We start from the raw sequence: 25,462 nt of genomic DNA on the forward strand, positions 1-25,462 counted from the left end.
CACATCCTCTTTTCACATAAATCACACTTTTCTATGGTTTAATTTGGTGAATTGAAGCAAGAAGGTCAGATTCAGGTCTTAACTCAAATTGTGTTGTGCTGTGTTTTGTCTTCATCAGGAAACTTAATTTGAGTGGTTTTACTCCTTAGACTTTTCTTTTATAGTGGTAGTGACTTCCAGACATTTAGACATTATGAAAAGGAACTTTTACATCCATTGCATTAATGATCAAAATGAACAATTGCTTTCAAAGGTGTTGTGTTAAATCATAACATAAAACCGCTCTGTGGTTGTAAACCGGTAAAGTTTCATTGCAACACAATAATATAAGATCAACTTTACCTTTTGATAACTAAAATTTAATCAGTTCCTCTTTGAGTCCAAGTGACAGACTTGAGATATCGTGGTCAAGACACCAACAACATGATTGTTTGAAGTCACTGACCTTCAGGTTTGACCTTTGACAGACACATTTTTATCTGTTCATCCATGAATGTTTGTATCAAATTTGTAAGGATTCCTGAACTATCACATAAGGAAACAAGTTTGTTTTGGGAGGACACAGGGAGCTTCCACTTTGGCCTTTGATGACCAAAATCTAATCCCTGAGTCTAATTTAAGACAAAATTTGAGGGAATTCCCTCTCTTGAGATATCGTGTTCCAAAGGACGTTCAGACAACCTGAAAACAAATTCCCTCCGGCCACTGCTGTCAGCGGCACAGAGAAATAACAATGACACGCTAATGGCAGCAATACTACACATTCCACATCCGTAACTTACTGTGCAGATGATGGCTGCAGCAGCAGAGGTGCCTTTTGCTGTAGCAGACTCTTCCAGCCAGAGACACCCTGCCTCTGTCCCTGATGAAATAACCCCTTCTGACAGATGGCAAGTACCACTTTCCCCCATGCTGCATAATTTAAACAAACCCCTCTAATTGGACAATGATTCAAGTCATCAGCCACGTGGGAGAAGGTCAAGCTTGTCAGACTAAAATCCTGCTCCAGACTGACAAGGTTTTGTTTATCTGGGGAGAAATATCAAAGTGGCTCATGAATATACAGTGAAGTTAAAAATACATTATTAATCTACAAGAACCGGCTGCAAGGTTAGGCTGCTTTCATGCATAAATGATGCTCAAATTCAACAGTGATCGGTGTTGCATTAGTGTCAACTAGTTTTAGACTTGAACATAATAACACACAGGACTTGATGTCAAATTTCCTGTTAATTCTCAGCACGAGCATGAAATCTCTGTTTGACCGATACCTGATCTGTGACCCTGACTGTAATCCTGATGGATTTGGGTCAAGGTTATAAACTGGAATGATCGGATTTAAATGAATAACAAATGCAAAGTGTGCGAAGGACTCACCAGTCTGAACTCTGTTTTGTAAACCCCACACAGAAAGGTCCCCGATCGAGCTGGGATTTGAACCGAGAACTTACCTCTGCACGTAACTAAAGTTGGACCTCATTTGTGAGCTTTCCGAACAGAAACACGGGAGAGAGGTCGGAAACATGTTGCGAACACACAAAATTGACTTGAAAAGCACAAACCTCGGCAGACGGCAGAGAAAACTGTGCATCCTCTCTCCTTCTCTTGAAGGGTTGAAGCTGCACTAATGTGTCTAATGTGACTGTCTGATCTGACTCTGCTGTTGCCCACCACTCTACAGAGCATTTGTGTCTTTCAGCTCATTGTTTTGGTTCTACAGCTCACAACTGAACTCTGTTGTGGACGTTCACACACGTGACATAATTTCCTCTAAAGCCCCGGTGTACCTGCCCAGCACCAAACTCCAAACAGACAAAGTCGGTGACTGCTCCTTATCCGCTCGAGAGGTACATAGGAAATTGTTTGCCGACGTGTAAAAGCCACGACATCTTCAGCAACCCCCACAATCGTTAGTTCAAGGTTCAGTTTACTGTGTCAGCAAACAGCCCGGGTGGATGAGGGCTTATTCACTGCAAATTGGTACCAAGCAACAGGGGCTGCTAATCCTCTTCACAGAAAAGAGGTGAGGGTGGAGACTAACAACATGGAGCCTTCCCACCCTGATGCACCACAACATGAGAGGCCACACACGCCTCCGCTGTCTCTGTTTACTTCTTCCTACACAGTCACCACCCTCGGCACCAGAACCTGCAGAGAGAGAGAGAAGATCCTGATCCTGTCTTTTTGCATATCTGTCAAATTATCTCTGGATCTGAGAAGTCTTATTCGCAGTGTACGTGGGCATTTGAAGAGGTGGTGTCGGGTTAATTTGTCCGTAGGCTCACGGGTAACACAGCAGATAAAAGGAGAAAGGAAGGAGCAGGGTCAAATGTGGACACTAGAGAGTCAGAAAAGGGACCTTAAAGGCTGAATTTAGAAGCAGGAGTAAGAATGCACATTGTTGTTTGTGCAGAACTAAACTGCAGTGCTGACCTCATTTGACACCCAAGTTCACGGGTCTGGGAGGCAGGGATTTGCCGTGGGCACACTGGAAGGAGGAATCTAAACCGAGAGAGTTAGGCAGTCGCACAGTGACACGCAGAGGCCGCACAAAGAGGCTTGGTGTCGGTGTTAACTTGGGCCAAACTGTGGGGGTGTATAGTCCTCTGGTCCAGGCCAGTTTGGCAGATCCCCAAGTTTGTTCAGCTGACAGATGAGGGTCCAGCAGGTGGCTAACAGGATGAGGCCGAGTGGCCACGTGGCCCCGCAGGGATTACAAGCAGCGAGAAGAAGGTAAAGAGATTAGGCTGAGGTCGGAGCCTGCTTTTTTAACCTCGTCACTGTTATCATACTGACAGCGCAGGAGGAAAACACCGAGCCAAAATTCCATCCGTTCTTTCCCCGTCTCTTCTTCCTCGACCTCTCCTCCCTCCCTCGCTCCCTATGCTCATCCATCCATGCAGCCACCTCGGATGTCAACAGGGATCCAACAGCAACCAGGAACTGAGGGCTGCTGAGGAGCTGAGCTGGAGATCAGATCGGAGCGGACTGGACCTCCCCCTCTCCGTAGTGGACCAGCTATAGAACGGTTCTGGATCTTATTGTTGTTTTACAACCATCTCTTTACAAATGACAACTTGGGGCTTGAAAACCACATAAATTAGCCCATCATGCTTTTGAAGTCGGGACTATTCTTCACTTTGTGTGTGTTTGCCCTCCACGCAAGTCAAATCAAAGGTAAGAATCCAGGCTGGAATCCGTTTTTAGAGTTTTTATATTCAGTTATTGCTCGTGTGTCATAACCGGGGAATGAAAAGTTTGAGTAGTCGCAACTTTCTGAAGGAAGTTACAACAATCTAACTCTTTAACGCTGCACTTTTAGTAAGTACAAATGCAATTCTGTCAATCTCTGCACAGCTCTGTCCCACCCGGGATCAAGACGAAATTAGAATGAAAGTAAGAATCAAGGACACTGTGCACATTGCCTTCTAGTAAAGTTGATGAGAAATCCTCCAGATTTTCTATCAGTGACGTTCTGCTGGACGACAGAGGCGGTGACTCACTTCAAGGGCAACAGCGTTTTCCAGTTTAAAGTGTGTTTGAGTGACTTTGCAGTTGGGGGGGAAAAAAATAGTCTGAAAACTACAAACGCTCGTCCTCAAATTCTGCTTTTTAGAAAATGTCAAGCAGCCGACGAGCCCCCTTTTTAATGTCATGAATATTCACCATTTGAATTTAATGGGCGATGACATATAATGGATGTGGGCTGGGAAAGATAGCATCGTTTCGCCAGTGATAACATTTACGTCCGCACGGGTTGTCTCGTTCAGTGTGATGAGCCCGGGTGAGCTCATTATCCTGAAGGAAACAAAAGCCATTCTGTTTCCAGTGTCGCAGGACGCTAATCTTTTCTGGCTTGTAGTTCTGCTGTGAGGCCTTTTTTTTTTTTTCTGCGGCCGCACCAGGCATTAGGGGCCGTACGCTCTGACGCTCCCTCCTCCCGCTCAGGCCCCCGTGTATGAGCATGTGCGAGTCATTCTTCAATCTTCCCCCATTCAGATATTTTCTTGATTCCTAACGAAAACACTCAGGACTTGGCTGAATTTCAGGCCAAATTCTGACCGACTGGAGGGGGAGGGTCGAGTCGGTGAACGGCTCTGCCTGACAGACGCTAAACAGGGATGGATTTGCCCACAAGTCTACGTCTATGGCCACACATTCTTTGTATGTTCTTGGTCTTCGGCCAATTTTGGATTTGAGGGAAACAATTTCGTTCTTTGTTGAGGTTATTATTGATGTGTAATTCAATGATTAACAAAAACATGAATGAATCTGAGCCTGTGTTTTGAACAGTTTTAATTCTTAAGTTCGTTGGCAAACGTCAGTAACACACACCTGTATGAGCAGTATAATGCAAGGCAACAGCCACCTAATACTAAGTATCTCTATGAGGTTGAACAAACATTTCAGTCATCAGTCTTAGCTCTGTGTGATGGCAACATAGAAATGTAACTGACACTATGATAAACACACAAATCATAATAATTTGCAACAATAATACATGAGTAGGTTAATAAAACAGCATCGTTAAACAGGACAAGACGAACGCACAAGCTCTGAGAGAACGAATCAGTGCTAAACTATGTAGTTAAAACTCTAATTATACCCTCACATACTCATACTTGTTAGTTCCTTCCATTATCTATACCGCTAATGGTTTGAGGATCGTGGGGGGAGATGGAGCCAATGCCAGCTGAATCAGGAGAGAGGCTGGGTGCACCCTCGGACAGATCGCCAGCCAATCACAGGGTCAACATACAGAAGGCAAACAACTGTTCACACGTAGGTTCACACCATTAATTCATTTAGAGTCTCCAATTAACTCTAATCCCAAACCTGCATGTGTTTGGACGGTGGGAGGAAGCTGGAGCAGCCGGAAAGAACCAGCGCTAACAGATGCAAACTCCGATCAGAGAGACCCCGGCCGATCCGGGAATCAAACCTTCTTACTGTGAGGTGACAGTGCTAACCACTGCATTGCTGTGCTGCCCGTCCTTATCAAGAACTTTTGACATTTTTTGATTACACCAACAGACAAAAATAGTTTCTCAGAAGACTATGGTGATATTTTCAAACTGATCAACACTCTAAAGCCCAAAGATTTTCAGTCTAAAGTGATATAAAGCAAATAAACAAAAGAAAAGCAAATAATTTGTTACTTTTCTGCAAATTTCCTGCGATTCGACAAGTCAATCAATCAAGTGAACATAGTTTTATCATTACTTTACTATCAATGCAATCAGAACAAAGAATTCAGTTTAACTTCTGTACTAATTCAATGGTGCAATTTTAGTAAAAATATAAATATGTTGCAGATGTTGTGTGCAGGTGTTGTGTTGCATTAGTGTGTCCGGGCGTTTGCGATATTGTGTCCACCTCCTGCAGATGTGACAGTACACACACTTACAGCTGTGCAGCGTGTCCTCGTGTGACACCCTGTGTCTGTTGCCGTGTGATGTCGTCACTTGGGGTTCGGCCCCTGCACAGTGTTACTGCGACGTGCTGAAGATCAGATAGCACAGCTCAGTTGTCTTTATGTACAAAGATTGCTCTCTTGTTTATCTCCTCCCAAAAAAAAAAGCTTCCTCGGCTCAAAGCTCTGACGCAGATATAACAGTGATTATATTGTTTACACTCCATTGCTCTTTTTTATTTTTTCCATTACCTTCCCTCCTCTTTCATCCAGAGGAGGCACGGATTGTTATCTGAGCCTGACGACCTCCGGCCGGTGTTTTGGGGCTCCTAAATCCTGGCTTATTGTCTTAAGAAGCCCTCTGAGGTTTGCCACCTGGCATCACAATGAGGGCCTTTCTTCTAAAATAGCTTCATTCAATGGGGTGACTGTGTTAGACAGTGTTGACTGGCACACTGTGTAATGGTGTGGAGTAACCTCGGTGAAAGGCCTCACCAGGGCGACTGAGTCTGTTGTCTTTATTAAAGTGATCAGAAAATTAGGTCAGTTCTCCTCATCATGTCGGCAGCATCTCAGTGACATGAAAACAGGTCTGAAAAGAAGAGAGAGCTTTTTTTTGTCATCGCACAAGTTTGTTGTGCAGCACCTACAACGTACATGCACACATTCCTGCACACACATCTGTCCACGTTCATGATTAATAAATAATAGAAGAAAGATAAAAGCATCCTATCATACACAAGGGAATTGTAAAAAATATATAACATAAAACGCAAGAAATAGTTCCTCCTGAGATATTCTGATGATGCAGAGGTGTTGGTAACGAATACAATCTGCTGTGTTATCACCCGTATCTGTTTTTAATCTCTTTAACGTGTGCTGTGCGTGCACCTCATGCATGCATTTCTGCACATTCACACCTCGACGCCGCCCAGTACAAAGTCGTCCTGGAACTGGTCATGGGTTAAGTTGCCCAAGGGCGTCTCGGCGGCGGATCCACAGGGAGGAGAGAGTGTTGCTCCTTCGCTTTCTCCACACATCTGTGCACTTTTACCAGCGTTCAAAACCGTACCCGTCCAAGCAGCAGCTCAAAGCTCCGGGCCCCAGGTGTTTTCACACCACAGTGAAGTGTAAAGCTCCAGATAAACTCATCGCACCAACACAGTGGTGGTGGCAGAAGAAGGCAGCAGTTAGTTTACAGTAAGAGGCAGATGCCATGATGTAACTTGTTGGATTAAGTGAATGTCACATTAAATACTCCTTAGTGGAAGCTGGTGTTAATTGCCTGACACCTGGATACACACTTTAAGACTCGAGCTGCTTTCAGACCTGCTCTGAAGTCTGGACATTTTCCGGAGGGGCTGTATGTGAGAACGCAAATGTCAGAGTCAGTTGCTCTGGATATTTTCTGCAACTTTTCCTGCAAAACCCCTTTTGTTAAATGTCCGGAGAGTGTTGGATGAGCCCATGTGAGAAGACACCAGGAAAATGTCACAGTGAGCGTGTGGACGTGTTGACGACGTTTCTGACACACGATGGATGCTCAACTGAAAGAATAGAAATATCTCACGATGAACAAGAGGTGACGTAAACGTATAAGACGTTGACGAAGATGTCAAATTGGAAACGCAACGAGATTTGAGAGTCGAAGCTGGTGTTGATGTGCTGCAAACAAAAACACATGCTGTTAATTTATACGTCATGTCCGGCCTCCTGCACGCTCGACCCAGACGCCACCCCTCACCTGAACAGTCCGGACAGTTACGTGTTGTTGTGAACACGTCTGACCCAGACAATGTCCAGCTGTGAAAGACGCCTGACAGAATTTTCCTGACAATTTTTAGAGTTCATGTCTAAAAACACATAACAGCTTTGCAAATATACACTTTGACACTTGCTTTTTCTTTCTTTTCTTTCATGGACAATGAAAATTCGGCTGTCAAGTAATTTCTTCACACATACACAGGGTGCAGTTTTGACTTTGTGTTGTCACCCAACAGCTTGTAATTACCACAGAAATGGTCTCTACTATTAAGTGAGAAATCTCCCACATACATAATAGTCCACACATTTAAGCTCCTTATCACAAAGTGCTCAGATGTTTAAGTCAACTTTTATTTTCAGAAAATTGTAAAGATAAAAAAAGGTCCCTTCATCCTAATCCTTCCTAATCTTCTGACTTAACATGTTTGTCTCGCAGACCTTCAAGACCCCAGTTTCTCTGGACTCAGGGATGTGAAGTACAGACACTTTCTGGAAGCTTCTCGACCAATCAGACACTCTGCACATGTCGGACATCGGACCAGGAGGTCAACACTGTTCACCACGGGGGTCAAGGTGTGTCCCCAGGAGACAATGAAAGCGGTCATGGGCAGCCATCGGGCCTATTACAAGCTCAGAGGTAAAAAGTCATGTCCACTGTTACGATTTCTAATGTGAATTTTTGTCCCTCCACCAAGGCCCAACAGTCCCCTTGATTCAGATCAAAGCACATCAAATTTCATACACTCTTAGATATCAGTTACAAAAATGTGGCAGATTTTTTTTCATTATTATTCTGCTATTCATAATTGAATGGGTTCTTCATTGACATGTACCACATCCTTCAAAATGCAAACATGCAATCCAACCAACAAACGGACAGGGGTGAAAACATAACCTCCTTGACGAAGGTAATAATCATGACTGAATATCTTTTAATGCAATCAAAGATCCTTTCCCAAAACACCAACTATGTGTTGATGAGAATCAAACTTTTAAGCCCCTTTTCCACTGGTTTAAAAAAAAACAACAACCTGTAACACCCACTAACATCTGGCTTTTGTCTGCAATGTGAATGGATTCAATCAGCATTCACCCCTGGGTCAAATGACTCTGCAGCAGACACAGGTTTTAATCAGCTACGGCTCCGGTGATGGAAATATGAGACCCAGGTGACCGTGCTAATTTGGCAAGACAGCGAGGTGCGAGAGTGCCTCAGATATCGGTGCGTTTGCGAACGTCGAACATGATGCACTGGGGGAAAAAACAGAACTCCTCTACTGGCAATGGGAAAGGAATTAATTGCCTTTTTCCAAGGTTTTACCCACATTAAAAAGAAACCTGCGTGTACCTGCTAATTTAAGAGGTGTTTGTCTTATTTCTATTTCTGTGCTCACAGATATGTATACTTCTCTAAATCACATGTAGATGTGCAGGGTTTGTTTTGCTGTTCTAGGGCCTGGTGACGTCAATGCGATGCCACCGGATGAGGCTGTTCCTTACTGACTTTATGGATGCACACAAAGAAAACACTTGATATAATGAAGCTATATGCAAATATCTTTTGTCAAAGAGAGATGGCTTGTGGGTGATTTAACAGGCCATTGCCTGCCTGCTACATTTGGTTGGTAATACAAATTGTTCCACAACAGCTGTTGTGCATCGTTTCAAAATGCGGCTGATTAATTTGGTGTATTGAACCTAAGCACTTTGTGATTTTTCGAGAATAAATTTCCCACAGGCATCAATATATTGGACAATGCGGAGCTTGTTTGTGCGACAGAGGCAGATGAAGCACACTGTTGCTTCAGGGCGGCTGATTTTAATATTTGCAAAAATGTCAGAACATGAAATGACATTAATCAAACAGGTATTACTGTGCTGTCCAAGTTATATGATATTGTATTATTCACTTTGTGATTTATTGTATCATTATGTGCTCTGCATTCATAACTGTCTTGTGATGCATTTCCTCCGAAAAGTCAAAGCGAGACGTCTGTAACGTTGCATGATTTATGTGCAGTTTGTCAGGAGGCCATCTGGGAGGCGTTCCGGATCTTCTTTGACCGGGTCCCGAACTCGGAGGAGTACAGAGCCTGGGTTTACACCTGCCAGCACCAAAACCTCTGCATGGACGAGCTGGCCCAGAACTTCAGCAGCACTCAGGAGCATCTGGAGTTGGTGGCCAGAGTGAGTCGAGCACAAACACGGAGCAATATCGTTTCATTTCATACTGCACATCTGTTTTCTTATCCTCCTCCATTGTACATCTGTGATCGTCAACATCTTGTTTCTAATTTCCAGAGAGTGGCAGAGGAGGCTGAACTTGAAGGGTGGGTGCAGACTTCCCTCTTAAATGCTGCATAACATGTGTGTTTTCAGTCACTTACAAAAAGTGCAAAACCATTTAAATCTTTTAAATAATTGTCAATAATTAGCAGTGTTTTCATTTTCTGAGGCAATGGAAGCATCAGAGAAGCTATTAACGCCTCAGCTCAGGCTTCAGAACAACTAAGGCACTGCCACATCTAATATTGGGGATGTTATACGAAAATGGAATTGGTTTTAAGCATGAGGATTCTTGATTAATACTAATTTAATCCAGAAAATGTAGTCGTCTATGAATACATTTCTTATAATTATGTTCTGTTTTTGTCTCCAGAGCTGTCACTGCAACCCCAGATCATGGAAGGGAATGTGAGTTGGACACGAATGCGTCAATATTGTTCAATTAAAGCAATTCAGTTAGTTTAGTAATGCGACAGCTGTCAATACATTTGCATGATGGCTCCATAAATAACTGGCGAGTTGCTGTTTTGTCTCAGGTACCTGGACGCCGCCTCTGATTCTGCTTCCAACGGATGATGACGTGGTGAGGCGGTCACCTTTGACCTTATATTTCAGAATCCTAAACCTTAATCTCCTTCTACCTGGACCACAACATAATCCCCATAGTTACCTGCAATGTGACGTGCACTTTTGTTTTGCCACATACTCGCAGAATGCCAACATGATAAAGGAGAACAATCAGGAGTACATCGTGGAGTTCAGCGTCACCATCGTGGACCCGGCGTACAGCGAGCTCCTCAGCGACCCCACGTCGCCGCATTACAGCGACATCACCCGAGAGCTCACAGACAAGGTGAGGGCGAGTCCTGAGTTTACACACCCACAGTTGATGTTGACACGTGTCTGAGCTTTACCTTCAGACACACAAAGCCCACGTGATGTGATCGATGTGCTCGAGAAGCTTTTAAACATCCCACTCCGGGTAATGAAACTCTTCTGGAAAAGCAGCTGTTGCGTTTTATTGTGTGTTCTCGTAAACTTCGGCTCATACAGCAGCTGTTGGTCGTCCATTCCCTGTTTGCCGACAAAACATAATTGTTCTGTTTTCCTCTTCCCTTATTTTACCCTTCACAGCTAAACCATTCTTTTAACTTTTCACATGCAAGATGACTCGCACCGAACTCCGTATGATTGCAGGCTTCTATAATATTGTATTATTAGGTGTAAAACGCGCCCTGATTGATTTAACAGCTTTAAAGTTGCAGCCAAGGGTCTTAAGATAAGACTTCTGAATTACCACAAGCCCGGAATAGTCAGATCTAATCAAGTAGATAATCTGTGACTAAGAAGGCGTTGGCCATAGCGATTAAGGATGACTTCTGATGGTGAAAAGCCATCGGCGCGTCATATCTTTTGACAAATGTGTCTCGGCTTTCATTTAGATAATGTAGAATATGAGAGAAAGGTCAAAAGTGTGCTTCTTCAGGGACGTATCGAGAAATGTAAACTGTGTGAACAAACGCTGACAAATTCTTAAAAGTTTACGTCCAAACATAAATTTAATGATTAGCGTATTAACACCTCCTGCTTTTGCAGATTCTGGACGAAGAATTAAGAGTAACTGCATGTGGTTGTTATGGCTACCACTTCTCAATGCTACCTGGATCTATTGCATGCCAGTAATTCCTCTTTCCCCACCCTGCGGTAGTCGTCAGTGTTTTCCAACTCTCGCCATCACCTGACTCCCACAACCCACATACACACACCTGTTCCCAAATCCCCTAATCCGATCAGATATATCCAGCTGCAGCCATGAAGGGCGAACGTGAAGGAACTTCCAAATATGGTCAAGGGTGCGAGTAGGCGTGGCTTGGACTCTCCATTGACACTTGTAGCAGAATCCCTTTTTGTCCGTTTTTGCAAACCCTCACCCGCCGGCACCCGCATTTATCTCCAAGTCAAACCTGGACCCATCCGGACCTGTTGACACGTGTCCGTTGACCCGACACGTCACCCGTGATTAAACACACATGCTACATACACAGTCACACCATCCAATGGGTTAAGGCGTCCTTGTCCTCCTGTCAATAACACTTTTCACAAGAAGCAAAGTCACTGAGAACATTTTGATGCACTGGCTAGTTTGGTGTCAGTAGTGGTTATTTGAAGTGAAGGGGTCAAAGGTGGTGTTGTAGGCTTTTACAATAAAATAAATGCTTTTGGCTTCAAATAAGATGAACTAGATGTTAACAATACAACACAATCATTTAAATTTCTGAAGTGTTTATCTATTGTGGATGACGTCTAAATGTTCAGCCTTCCTGTGGGTTCCTGTTCTAATAATAATACATTTTATTTATAGAGTGTTTTCAAAGTACTCAAAGACACTTTACAAATGTTAAAACTAACGTAAAAAGCTACTCACTAAATTACAACACAATTTGTTTGTTATTTTTAGCTTCTCCAACATACGTCAAAGTTCCAAAATATTCAATGTTTTTTAGAGGGTTTTATCAATCTAAGATGTAGTCGTGTTCTCTAAATATCTTTACCATTTTTCATTGCTTTTTTTTTTTTTTTTTGTAAAGATGCTTCATGTGTTTGAAAAAGTTCCAGGATTCAAAGAGATTCGTGTTCTGGGATTTCGGTGAGTTTCATCACAGATTATATTTAAGGTTTCGCACCATAAACTTCTTTGTGTTGTGATTAATTTTGACAAAACAATCCAGCAAATCGACTCAAAACCTAATTTAGTGACTTTTATTGAGCCATTTTATTGCTCAAGTATCAAGAGAAAATACAACATCACCCAAATTATTCTTGTTGGGATAGAACTCAGACATTTCTGCCTTTAGTAGACACCCACTGAGGTGTGTGTGCTTTGAGGGATCCTGACTGATTTGTTGTGTTGATCAGCACGGAGGATGTGTCTATACGCTACGCTGTGGTCTTTAACGGAGAGACAGAGCTCAATGATGATCCGGAGGGTCTCGAGGAGCCTCAAACGGAAACAGACGAGGATGTAAACGCTCCTAAACTGAAGAGCATCATTAAGAAGGCCTTAAAACAGGAGCCGTCACTACCGATGGACCTACAGACTCTTAACTTTGAGACTGGTAAGATTAATATCAAAGGCTACTCACTTTTAACTGAGTAAAACAGCAACAGGAGTTTGACGCAGTGTAAATGTTTGAACTTTTCCATTTCAGTGACTACAATTTATCCAGTTGCTGAGCTCGGCATCAACTCGGTTGAGAGTGTCCTACCAGAGGCCGACACGAAGACCCAGACAGAGGACACCGGCCCTACTTACCATTTCTTACCCACAGTGGCAGCGATAGAAAACTCTCTGGCAGCTTCCACGATCAAACCAGAAACACACACCATCGTGCCTTTCACCCCAGACATCCTCCAAGAGGCCAGTCCTGCTGTCCCCGATGAGACCGGAGACGTTATAGCTCCAGAAACCACCACAGAGGAGGAGGAAGCAGTGCCAGAGGTGGAGGTGATGCCACCAACTGAGCAAGACCAGGGAGGTGAGGCCGAACCTGAAGGACGGGAGACGGACGGTAAGGCTTCACAAGGTTGAGTCTTGTCTTTAAAGCACAAGGTTTCATTTCAATCAGAAGCGGGACAAGTTTGAGTCTAAAACACTTTGTCGATCAAAAGTAGACTGTGGTGTTTCTTAACTACTTAATCGTCAGTGTCTGGTTTCAGATTCTGCTGACGTCTGGAAAATGGTGGGAGCTAATTATTGTTATTGGCAGGAGACAGAAAAGATGAGAAGATTGAGAGAATTCAAACTGGATTGATTGGATGCTACCAAACAATGGAGAGTGATTACAAAGGGAAATTGATCAGATAACAGCAGTAAAAAGGAGAAAAGTATTGTATCAAAAGAGGCTGTGAAAGAACTGAGGGAAGAAATTACAAAGGAAATACGTAATGCTTTTCTTAAATTACCATTTAATAGCATTTAATATAATCGGTCTAGTATTGATCGTCACGTACTGGGTGGTGAAAAAGTTTTTCCTATTTTCCTTTTGTGTACAGATTATTCAAGTCTGGCACCCTTTTAATATAAACTCCAATTTGACAATTTCATTTCACAACATACAACAGTCTCATAAAACAATTTAGCGACAAATTAAAGTTACTGGACTGATAGAGAGTGACCTATTTTTTCCTCCTATGTAAGGGAAATGCAATCGGCAGCACAATTAGATTTGGTGGTTAGGTTTTGCTCATGGAGACGCTCCCTGCTGAGGCAATAAATCATATTAAAACCCATTAACAAGCAGTAATTTGTCTGGTGGTCCAGTCATTACAACCTCACGCTGTGCAGCCAAACAAATCTCCCAAACTTCATTTAAAATTCTAGTGGAGTTTCAAAAGATACCGAATATGTAGGGAGTTGCGTAGTATTTAGTATATATGTAGAGCAGTGTTGCCTGTTGTACTATAATTATTATATTTATATAATCAATTTTCCCTCTGTAAGATGTACAATATATGATAACTTGGGTTAGTATTGGGGTCACTAACCCTAATACTTAGTATTATCAGTTGTAATCTGGATAGTGATAGTCACCTAGCCCTGGTCATGTGACATGACCGTTTAGAACCACGTTTCAAAACAACTGCGCTTTGGAATCTCGACACAGCCACGATACTTCAACATTTCCCATCTGGCAACGCTGATGTAGAGTATTACTATACTAGTACACCTGTTTACATTACTCTTCTCAGGTATAAAAACTCTTTCATGATATGTTTTATTTTACAAGAACCTGAACCAACTGATGGTCCCAATGAGGAACAGCCCGAGCTGCAGAATGAAGATGGTCCCTTGGTAACTCCAGACTCCGACCCTGAAGAAGTGACGAGGGATAATCCTCATGAGGATACAGCCCAAGGTATCGAACCAGAAACAGCTGTGGAGCCTTTGCCGCCTCCTGAAGAGAGTGGTGAAGCCCCTGAAGACGTAGATGAGTCGAACGGAGGGCACAGTGGAACAACGGACGTCCCTGCTGAGGGCTCAAACGTTCAAGAGGATGTAGGAACGAGTCAGAGCGGGACAGAGGCAGATGGGACCGCGCCTCTGGGGGAGGAGAGCGGCAGCGGATACCCCTCAGAGTCTGACGAACGCCCACATGAATCCACTGCAGCGCCGGCCATGAGACAAGCCAGCACCCCTCTGATGACCACAGTGGACAGGAGCAAAGAGTTAGTGGTTTTCTTTAGCTTGAGGGTCACTAACATGATGTTTTCTGATGACCTGTTCAACAAGAGCTCCCCGGAATATAAATCTCTGGAGAATACCTTTCTTGAGCTGGTAGGTACCCAAGCTTTTGTGTTGGATATCCTGTTTGTCCACGCTGCATTCTCATACTTGCTTTGGTAGCCGAAGCTGAAATGTGTGATACGAGTTAATTTACGCAATGTTTACTGTTTAACTTTGGTTTTAGGTTATGATATAGTAAATGATTTTAGAGCAGCCCCACGTTGGTGCTTGATCTAAGTGTTGTTGCACAGGCCTTATCCTCACAGTTGCTTTTTCATCATAAAAATGACAGTAAATTATTTAAAAAAATGTTTTTTAATCATAAATATAATTTTTACGGTACAAGTGTTAAACTTTGATAAGGCTTTAACCAGTCGCCAAAATCTTGATCAATCCAAGCAGAGCCATTGGGTCAGCAGTATAACCAAGAAGTTTGTCACATACTCTGTTTCACTTAGACACAGCACTCTGGCTCCAGTGACTCGCCAAACCCTGGAGCTTCCAGTAAATCTGGGCCTAGGAGACAGACGACTTTAGCCTCCATACCGGTATTTTTCTTTCCATATTGGAACTATCCAATGCCTCAGCGAGAGCATAACCTTTCTTTACTAATCTTTCCGAAATGCAGTTACTAACAATCAAGGACCTAACATTTGTAACATTTCTAACACACTCAGTTCTGGTTCATGGCTTTGATTATGTGTGTACATAGACCACATGCAGTTGATTTTTGGTGTTTTGTGCAAAGTGTTGTTCTGTTGTATTGGCAAGATTGTCATGTGTTTTGCCTTAACTCATTGAATTGTGCTGGAGTTTTCACTTTTTCAAGGACTCTTTAGATTCTGTGTGACTCACAATTCAATATGAATGTCAATTTGTAAAATCTGTGTCTGCAAGGATTTTTTACTACTGTGAAACAAAGTGACTTCTGTTATTAGGATTGAATATAAAAAACCAAAAAAGGTAAACCACAATGGTCAAATAGAAATTTTACTTCTTCACTTCAAGGTGTGTTCAGAGAGTGAAGCAAAGTTACCACTGGATTATTATGTTTGTTGTGTGTGCAGAGTGTAAAAACTAGCGTTGCTTCTGGTGCTGTAGGTTTTTGGCTGTTTTGGTGAAGGCCCAGCCTCTGACTGATCTCAGGACCTTCCAACAACTGTTATTTCACTCCAGTTATTCTTCTTTTTTTCACGCTGCTTATTGTATAGCGCTAGATTCATAGGGCTCTGGGAAAAGTAAACATTTTGAAAAGTTATCCTCACCCGGAGCATGTCTATTCACACTTTCTCACATCTTCCCATTAACTTTTATGTAATTGTGCGTCTAAAATTCCCTTTCTGTCTGAATACACCTTTACATGAGTATTTATTCAATTCTTATACTCTATTTGTTTGTTCAATATGAAGCTGGACCCAGCAGCTAGTTAGCTTAGCATAAAGAATGAAAACAGGGAATTTAAAAACGAGAGATTTTGTATGTAGTGGAAAATCTAAGTCTGGTTAGGCTAGTGTGTTTCTTTTCAACAAAGTCCAGAATTTATGTATTACAACATTTACTTGTGTGTTTGTGAATATGTTTGAAGCCTTAATGATAAAGGAAGTTGAGTGAATGAATGCTTAGTAAAACTAATGCAGTTCAATTAACTTTGTTTGTAAAACAATTTTGCTGTGTACATGGTAGAGAGCAAAGTATAGAGCCTGGTAAGTCTGAATCATGGGACCTGGGTCTGCCTTAGTCATTGGTTTGTGACTCGTGGTAAGAAGCTTTGAGTTATTCTGGCCAGATCCAGCACCAGCACGCATTGTGCTATTAATGGTTCCAATCTGCTTAGTGCGACAGCAGCCAGGTTTTGTGGACATCTGTATGCATGTTGCCGAAGACGATGAAATAAAATAGACAACTGATTGGTTGAAGTCGTTTTGTTTTGTAACATTCATGTGTAAAGTTAATTTTAAGTTGATGCATAAATGTCTCGTTTGTTGCATTTGTGGGTAACAAACAAGCTACAGTGCGGTTTCTCTGCTAATAAGATTGTTGAACTTGCATTAGCTGCTGGCAAGCAGGTGAGGAACACGTCTCTTTTAAACGGCACCAATTACCTTACATTAAAGAAAGAAGCATCACGTGACATCCCGCTTTAGGTTCAAGGCTTAGCCTGAGGTTGACATATTTTTAGGTTTGCTTAGAGGTGCCCTGCGCTGTTACGTAAAGGCCTCAGCTTCAAACTGAGGAGGTTCGATACAAATTGGATTGTGTGTTTGCTGCGGTGCCAACGACCAGAGGGAACGTGAACTACTGGGGCAGGGGGGCTTAGTTTTTTTAACAGCAAGCTCAAAGGTTAAGACAAATGGTAAAGGCAGTAGAATATGAAGAGGTAGGGCTGCACAGACAGAAATTAGATGACACATGTTTGAAATTTATTACCTACAAAAATACAAAGCAATAACAAATAACTCTCCATCTCCAATGTTTAATGGTTGCCCAAACCCTGTTTTCTGCAGTTCTCCTCATTAATCAATGTATTTAGCTTCCTGGCAAATCTAATGTGCTCAGACATTTGAACTGGTAAGTATTATATTATCTACTGTCTATTTTCAACATCCCATTGAGATATCTTCCTTTAAATGGGCTATTTATTCTTGAAGGGATACGTTCAAAGAAATATGTCAAACTGGTCTAAGACAGCTTATAAATGACAGAAAAATGTCCAGAACAATAATGAAAAGACATTACGCAGCCCATTTAAATGGACATAATGACACACGTAATGTGCCAGTTGATATTGAACACCTTTTATGATACTGTATATTTCTCTCATATATATCCACATATATATATTAACCATTAGTGCACAGTATAGTTTTCAGCTTCCCCGTTTTCCATATTCCTCTATTACTCCTGTACCTACTGGTTTGTGAAGCAACCAATACATTTGGACATGGAGGTTTGAATGACTTTATTTGCCACAGTAAATCAGAAACATTTTTCATGGCAGCACATAAATACTTTGCATTTGGCGTTTCTTTATTCTTCTGACCTCGGAGAAGGGATGTTTCGCTGGGTTTTCCAAAACAAGAACCAGTAGATACAAGTGTAACCTCTGAGAATGGAATGTGATCGTGCCAAATAGTTACATTATGGCTGTGTTCTTTTCCGTGCTGTCTATATTTCTTCACAAATGTTTAGCGTATAGGCAACAGAGGAATCTACAGCATCTCTACTGTTCCTCAGTACAAGTCCGCACTGAAGTCTATATAGAACTTGGTCTTGGTTTTGACCTTGTGTGAAAGGCAATAGAGCCACAGATTGGTGTCTAAACCACAATGTCCATAAGTTGACATTCTGCATTGAGACAACTGCAAGCTGTGTGACCAGTGAACCCTGTTGCCCATTTGTCCTCGATGTTGGACCCTCTCGTACTCCCTTCTCTCAGAGACTATTAGCTATAGGGACCTAGCCCTCGGTAAACTGTCTGCCAGCGATAAGTGAAGTTACCCAATCAGGGCAGAGCTCCTTTAGGCCTCTTATCTCCTGCTCGACAGCCAGGCCAGCTAAAGCGTCGTAATCTCTGCCTCTCACACTGCAGCAGTTTGATGTTTGACTCGTCTGTAGTGAACGTGAAGTGGCTGGAAGGAGAGTGGTTCAGATCGATGGACATCGATGCAGGTCCATTACTTTTAGCAGGTTGCCTCTCCCCCCCTCCGTCTAAATATCACCACCATCATCATTCCAAGTGCATAGTCTTAATAGATTGGTTTCTCAGTTTCTGAGCTGCAAGTCTGAGTCTGAGGGAAAGTTTTTAAACGCAACAATGTGGAAGATTTCGAGATGTGAGTTATTTTTTGATTAGATTAGTTTCTTGGCTAAACGGATATTGTTTATAAGTTTTAAAACTTTAATTGTAATGTTTTTAGACTCATTGTCTTTACATTAAAGTGAAATACAAAGGGTGCAAGGAAAATGCTACATTCACAAACACCGCTGTACCCTGACGTGCACCTCCCCAAAAATGTAACAACGCGCCGAGGTGACGCAGACCACAAGATTTTGTGATTGCTCCACTTGGTAGCGTCGCATTTCCGGCAGACAAGCCGCCATTTTTTAGTTGAGTTGAAGAAACGAACATGGGGGACGTCTTTCTTTTCTTCATTGCAGTTCTTTAAGAAAAAGTAATTGATCTTCCACATCTATCAGCTCCAGCTCCAAAACGATTCACTCAGTAACACTCACCATTGTTCTGAGAATTTGTAAACAACCGAACAAGAAACTGTAGAACACACCACACATGCATAGAAACTCTACTGCCACTAGGGTTTCGGCGGTGTAATTGCAGCGCGACTCACAAACACCTACACACAACCATGCGTAGGCTATGTGCTTAACTACGACGTAGCTTCGACGCAGAAGCATGAATCAGCCTTAAGATCATCGAACCAGATAGACTATAGCCAGTACAGCAGTGCGTCTTTGTTTCCCCCCAAACTTCCACATTGTTTTGGCACAATAATTTAGATGGTGAAAGATGTCCAAAAGATTTTTTATTTGAGATTTATCTGGATTCTATATTGTTTCTGTGTTTGGACTTTACAGGGAAGTGTAGGTCGACTAATGCAGAGATACTTGACACAACACTATAGCATGTGTTGAGATAAAAGCCTGCACCAAACACTATATATTATAGATGTCTTTTGGATGTGACATAGCTTTGATACCATGCAAGACCCTTTTAAGTGTCTGATCTTTCCATCGTGTGTTCTCTGGCGCTTCCGTGACTAGAAATAACACGTTCTGTGTTCTTACACTAACGCTCATAAAACCTAACCCTAATTTTGTCTGAATCTAATTACACTCCCAGTAATGGCAGGATTTCACGCTTGCATCAAAATTTAATTATGAACTATTCATAGCGTTCACACTATAAACTGTGACCTGAATAATTCAAAATCAGCTGAGCTATGGCAACCAAGTCCAAGTCAGTGTGGTCTTCACTGACAGTTGACACTGATATGAATCGAACATCATTACAAGTGAAAAGCTCCAAGGACTCACCAGGACTCCTTTCTTACCTTTTTAGGATAAATTAATCCGGCACAGTGCAGCCTTTTCTGTGTTCCTGCTGCAAAGGAGTCATTTCTCTCACTCATCACTAACTGCACAGAAAACTAATCGTTTCAAATGAGAACATTTTAATACATCTGTAAAATTGAAAAAGGATAGTTGAATAAAATGAAACAGAACCTGTTGAAGTACTGCAGAAAATAATTTGCCCTTCCTCTCCTTCCCCACAGCTCCTTCCATACCTCGAGTCCAATTTGACTGGATTCAAGGAGCTGGAAATCCTCAACTTTAGGAACGGCAGCGTTGTGGTGAACAGCAAGATGAAACTGGACAAGCCGGTACCTTATAATGTCACAGAAGCCGTGCACTGCGTGCTCCAAGACTTCTGCAGCTCTGCATCGAAGCGGCTTGACATCAAGATCGACAGTCGCTCCTTGGAAATAGAGCCGGGTGAGAGAGACGTCCTTGTACTGTTGATTCTCTCTGCTATTTATGTAGAAGTGAAACTTGCCTCGAATCAAAAGTAAGTTCAAAGTTCTTGAAAAAGCTTTTCCTCTGTTATGTGAATGAAATATGACAATCCTGGAGTACGTGGACACGTCATTGTTGAAAAAAGACAAATCTAATATTGTGTACTAGCAGTGATTCATGCTTATTCATGCCACAAGGTCAGACCCTCCACGACAGGAACCCTCACTCCGCTGTCTTCTGCAGTTTGTCGGTGACGTGCTGTATAAATCTGATGCGTCCTTTTGAGTTCATGACTTTTTGTGACTTCATTAAAAACACCTTATTGGAAACAGACACCTCCATCAATCAAAATGCCCCTTAATTTCCCCTCTGAAACTGTAGACAGTGAGAGACTTGTGGACACTATTAATATTAATGAGCCATCACCTCTCTGCTCTCTCCATTCCTCTCCTCTCCCCTCAGCCGACCAAGGAGACCCCTGTAAGTTCCTGGCCTGCAATGAGTTTTCACGCTGCCTGGTAAACAGTTGGACTGAGGAGGCCGAGTGTGTGTGCGATCCGGGCTACCGCACCGAGGAAGGCCTGCCGTGTCAGAGCACCTGCTCTCTGGAGCCGGACTATTGTCTCAATGAAGGCCTGTGTGAAATAATCCCAGGACACGGAGCCACCTGCAGGTACAACAGCTGACTGATGAAAAAAAACAGAGAGATGACAACATCTAATCTCAGTCTTTACCGATTGCCTGTTTTTTATATATATATATATTTATTTTTTTCCCCAGAAGTTGAATATGAAGCAAATGTGGATGCTGTGCAGAGGATCATGTGAATCTAATAGTTTCCTGCAACGATTGATGCTATTTAGAAGCTGAATCTTAACTCTTAGTCCAAAAAGTTAAAAAAAGCGGAGATCACCCAATCAGTGAGCATAATGAATTGATTAGAGATGAGTGGCTTGTTCGTAAAATGCTTCTGTGTTTTTTCTAGTTCTGGTTTACAGGTGGAATTTGCCGTGTTTGGGTTTTGTGCATTTCATTTGGAAACAAATTAAAACTTGTGTGTGGTGGGACAGCAATGAAAACGCATTTAGAAATGATTCTGCTTCCATAGTGTGAAATGTTCATGTTGAAATACTTGTTGGATGTTGGATGTTGGATCAAGACATTATCATTCCACTAGGGAGATGGTGTGTTTTGAAATGGAAATCATGGAATTGCAAGAGGAACTATGTAACTTCATGTTTATTTGTAGTTACATCACCTGGCATTTATTTCCTGAAACTATGTGCATTTCAGGGAAAAAGCAAACAAGGGCCCTTTTATTTTAGAGTTTACAATATATAACGGTTGACCTATCTGTGACCTATATATGATTTCTCATCTCTTTCAGGTGTCCTGTAGGTAAATACTGGCACTACCACGGACAACGCTGCGATGAGCTGGTGCTGGTGCCGTTGGACCCTCCGCTTATTATAACCAGCCTCGTGGGAAGTCTCTGCCTTGTTTGTGGCATCATCGGCATTTTGATATTCTTTAACAAGAAGTGTATAAAGCCCAAAAAGGCTGTGACAGTGGTGTAAGTATGACCCCCTCACTTTTTTGTACATTGCAGTTTTTGTCATTCATGGGCTGTTTCAAAAGCATTTTTCACTTTTACATTGTAGGCACACCCTTGCTCCCTATGCCTTTGAGAATACTTTGAGGGTGAACCCAGTGTTTGAGAGTGATGATGGTTCCTTAACTCAAGTGTCCACATTGCCATGTCCTTCAAGTTCTTCTGCTTCTTCCCAATCCCGACAGTCTGAGCAAGAACATTTAGTCTCTCTTGAGAATATACATCTGAGTATTGAGGTATTGCGGCGCCGAAAGCACAGACGACTAAAGTGACTAACTACTAACCTCCAACCTGCGATTAATATAAACTAATAAATTAATCAGTGTAACAAACTCCCTTCTAATATGTTGTAACCACAGACTGTAAATAAACATGGACGACATGATCGTCCTCCTAAAGGGAAGCCAAATCAGCTTGATCGCCCCCTTCTGGCTGGCTGCAATATAGTTCATGAACCCCACCTCCTCCATGTAGGTGGATGGGACATGGATCAAACAAAAAAGTCAAAGTACACGTCAAATACAATTTTCTCAAATACGGTTTCTGCCATTTTAGATGGTTCTTATCATACTAATGTATGTTCAAGTATTTTTTTTTTCTGGGAAGTTTGGTTTCAATTTGTTATTTGATGCTATAAAAATGGGTCATCAACAGTTATAAATGGGTATCCGGGATATTTTGACTTAATTTGAATACAATGGGAGGAAATGGAGATGATCTTTATATACAATTGTTGTAACAAACAAATTATCCTCTTGCTTTCTTTGCTTTGTTTTGTAGTTACAATAAAATTGACCATCAAAGGGGACAAAATGTATTACAAAAACAGGATATGACACTATTATTTGTTTAAATGCTAATTCAATTTAGATCAATATCCTTGTGTATCCTCAGTAGTTGCTCAGAGGCTTTCTTTCAAAAACCAAACACAGTTCAGGCAGTTTAAAGAACAAATGATTCTCAACTTTCACAACTTCTTTGTACCAAATCAAACATGTAACTCTGAAGTTGCCCGTCTGCTTTGTTTCCAGCTGATCCTGCCATAGTCTAGTGCTTTATTTCCTTTCCTTTGCATTGCGTCTGTTTATCTAAGTGCCTCTGGAACCATAATATATTAATGAAGCACACTGTTAACGCCAAGCCTGTCTGCTCCATGTCTCCACAGATCCCCAGACAACTCTACACAACCAGATCAGAAAAGTTAGTCTCCGAGATTGTGGACTTCCATCACTGTATACCACACAATGAGGTGAGGACCAGAGACTGAGTAAAGATGAAGGAATCAGTTAGGATGTAACAGAAAACTCACATTGATGTGATTTCACACTAGATGTTCAATATTGCTCATAAACAGCATCTTATCTTGTGGTTTAAGACGATCTTGGTAACTTTTACATTAAATATTTTACAGCTCTATGATGCGTGCAAAGGTAAAACTTGAATGCATGCTGACCTCGCTGATTTTCTCTTTTACTCACAAACCAAATCGTTGTTTTGTGCATTGAAAGTTAGAGTTGGTAATTTGTCTCTAAATCACTTTTAATCTAATTTGTGGACATTGTCTTTATGTCTCAATAGGCAACAATAAATAAAGTCATCAGATTTTTTTTTTTATTAATTTCATTCATGCACCCTGAGAAACCGGAGAGATATACTCAGCAGAAGCAGAGATGCTGTTAGCGATAACCAGTTAGTGATCGAGTCATGGAAAGTTGGCATCTAGCAGCTTTCAGTCAGTGCACGTTCATGCGTTTTGGGGTGTAGGTCTGACAAGAGGGTCGATGGGAGGGTGGGATGTATCGGTTGCATTCTTTTCAAAGTGTAACCTGCTCTTGTTAGCTTTTCCTGGATTACCAACCCGAGCTTTAAAGCATTCATATATTTCAATACAAGATAAGTCATAGAACAAGTATGATATTCTAACCTTCCAATGATCTATTTGTAAGTGAATGACTTGTGTCTCATCCTTTCATTTAATGAAAATCGCGATTGATTTATACAATGCAGGTGACGCCCAGGTGTATTTACAAGTCCAATCCTGTAATTTATCATTTTAAAAATGACTCATTCTCCTTCCTCTCTCCTCCAGACGTGGCTCCTGCCAAATGAATACCGAACATGTTGTCTCTTAAGGCCACCGGATAACGAATGTTTCGAAGAATCTGTTCTTTGATGGCACGAAACGCGAGAAACAAGAGACTTGCGTTGCTGTTCAACTGTCTATTGATGCACTGACGCAGGTACAGTAGAGCAGTGATTGAGATTATTTCTTCATAGTGATGAAAGTGTCTTTTTTTTTAGACAGAGCTATGGATGTTAAGGCGGACTTAGGTTGTCTTCAAGTGGAACCTAATATTTATTTGATATATTGTCTGGTAGGAACATTTCCTGTATACCCTTGGCAAAGGTTGTTCTTTCCTCACAATGAGGTATTTATTATTATTTACAAACTGATACACATGCTGGTATCTTAACGTTAGACTGTACAATGTTGTTTATTTTAATGCTACTCTCAAACTTTGTCGTGTCCCAAAAAGAGAATGAATGTATAAGCTGTTGACTTTGGTCATGATGTATTGTGTATAGAAACACTGGCTGCTGTGTTGTATCTCAGTTTGTCCTGTTCAAAACAACTTCTCCCACTAATCATGTCTTTTGAGTCTTTTTTTTTTTTTACACATTTTACATTTAATAACAAAGAATAAAATGTTATTTTGCATTAATAACTTTGATCTTTTATTTGTCTTTGATTGTTTTCGGAGCTTGTTTGGTCTGTTGAAGACGTAAGAAATGAAAACTAGAATTACCTGTGGTTGTTTGCCTCTGCCAGCCAGTACAGTTTAACTCTATTTTTACTTTCCTGATTCATATGAGGTCACCATGACCGTTGACTTTTGACAACTGAAATCCAATCATTTAATCTTTAAGTCCAGACAACTGGTCAAAATTTGAAGAAATTCCCTTAAAGAGATTTCATATTCATGAAGCCAATACCATATCATGTGAGGCCAATGTGACCTTGACCTTTGACCACCCAAATCTAATTTAGACAAATTTGAAAGGATTCTCTTAAGGCAATCACGAGACATAAAGGGTTTTGTGGGGTCACAGTGACCTTGAGCTCCAAATTCTAATCAGGTCATCGTTGAGTCCAAGTGATGATTCAGCCAGATGCATTATTTTCCGACCACCAAAATCTGATCAGTTCATCTTTAAGTCCCAGTGAATGTTTGATTCAAATGTGAATAATTCAATCAAGGCGTTCTTGAAATATCGTGTTCACAAGAATGGGACGGATGGACAACCTGAAAACATAATGTCTAGAGGGCCGCTGGCTGCCGCTTGTACAGCAGCATAAGTATTGTAAAAAAGTCTTTACAGTCAAATCAGGGACATTTAAATTGAGAGTTTTTGTGTTGTTATTGAATATTCAGTGTCACAGCTGCACTGAAGAGACCTTTACGTCTGTTTATATCCAGCTGATCACTCGACGGCAGTGAGCCTCAGCTCAGTGACGACATCAGCCGTGCATTAGGCTTTGCTGTTTAATTAATCTACACACTAATCTTGT

At 41.7% G+C, this 25,462-nt stretch overlaps 1 protein-coding gene across 3 annotated transcripts; it reads left to right on the forward strand.

Moving 5' to 3' along the window:
- Positions 1-2,556: 2,556 nt before the first annotated feature.
- impg1b (interphotoreceptor matrix proteoglycan 1b) lies at positions 2,557-24,614 on the forward strand. Of its 3 annotated transcripts, XM_035167065.2 has the most exons (18): positions 2,557-3,177; positions 7,614-7,814; positions 9,198-9,364; positions 9,479-9,507; positions 9,837-9,871; positions 10,000-10,046; positions 10,176-10,316; positions 12,052-12,110; positions 12,380-12,579; positions 12,673-13,032; positions 14,251-14,798; positions 15,206-15,295; positions 20,039-20,258; positions 20,742-20,952; positions 21,667-21,852; positions 21,941-22,127; positions 23,057-23,140; positions 23,981-24,614. In XM_035167065.2, exons 1-18 carry the CDS (start codon positions 3,111-3,113, stop codon positions 24,062-24,064), a joined length of 2,916 nt encoding a protein of 971 aa, XP_035022956.1. In that variant the 5' UTR covers positions 2,557-3,110; the 3' UTR covers positions 24,065-24,614. The 3 variants fall into 3 exon arrangements, with proteins under 3 accessions (XP_035022956.1, XP_035022957.1, XP_035022958.1); XM_035167066.2 differs by lacking the exon at positions 15,206-15,295 and having other exon boundaries at positions 2,558-3,177; XM_035167067.2 differs by lacking the exon at positions 21,941-22,127 and having other exon boundaries at positions 2,559-3,177.
- Positions 24,615-25,462: the final 848 nt, after the last annotated feature.

Source organism: Hippoglossus stenolepis, chromosome 10 (genome assembly GCF_022539355.2).
Source record: "Hippoglossus stenolepis isolate QCI-W04-F060 chromosome 10, HSTE1.2, whole genome shotgun sequence".
NCBI classification, from domain to species: domain Eukaryota; kingdom Metazoa; phylum Chordata; class Actinopteri; order Pleuronectiformes; family Pleuronectidae; genus Hippoglossus; species Hippoglossus stenolepis.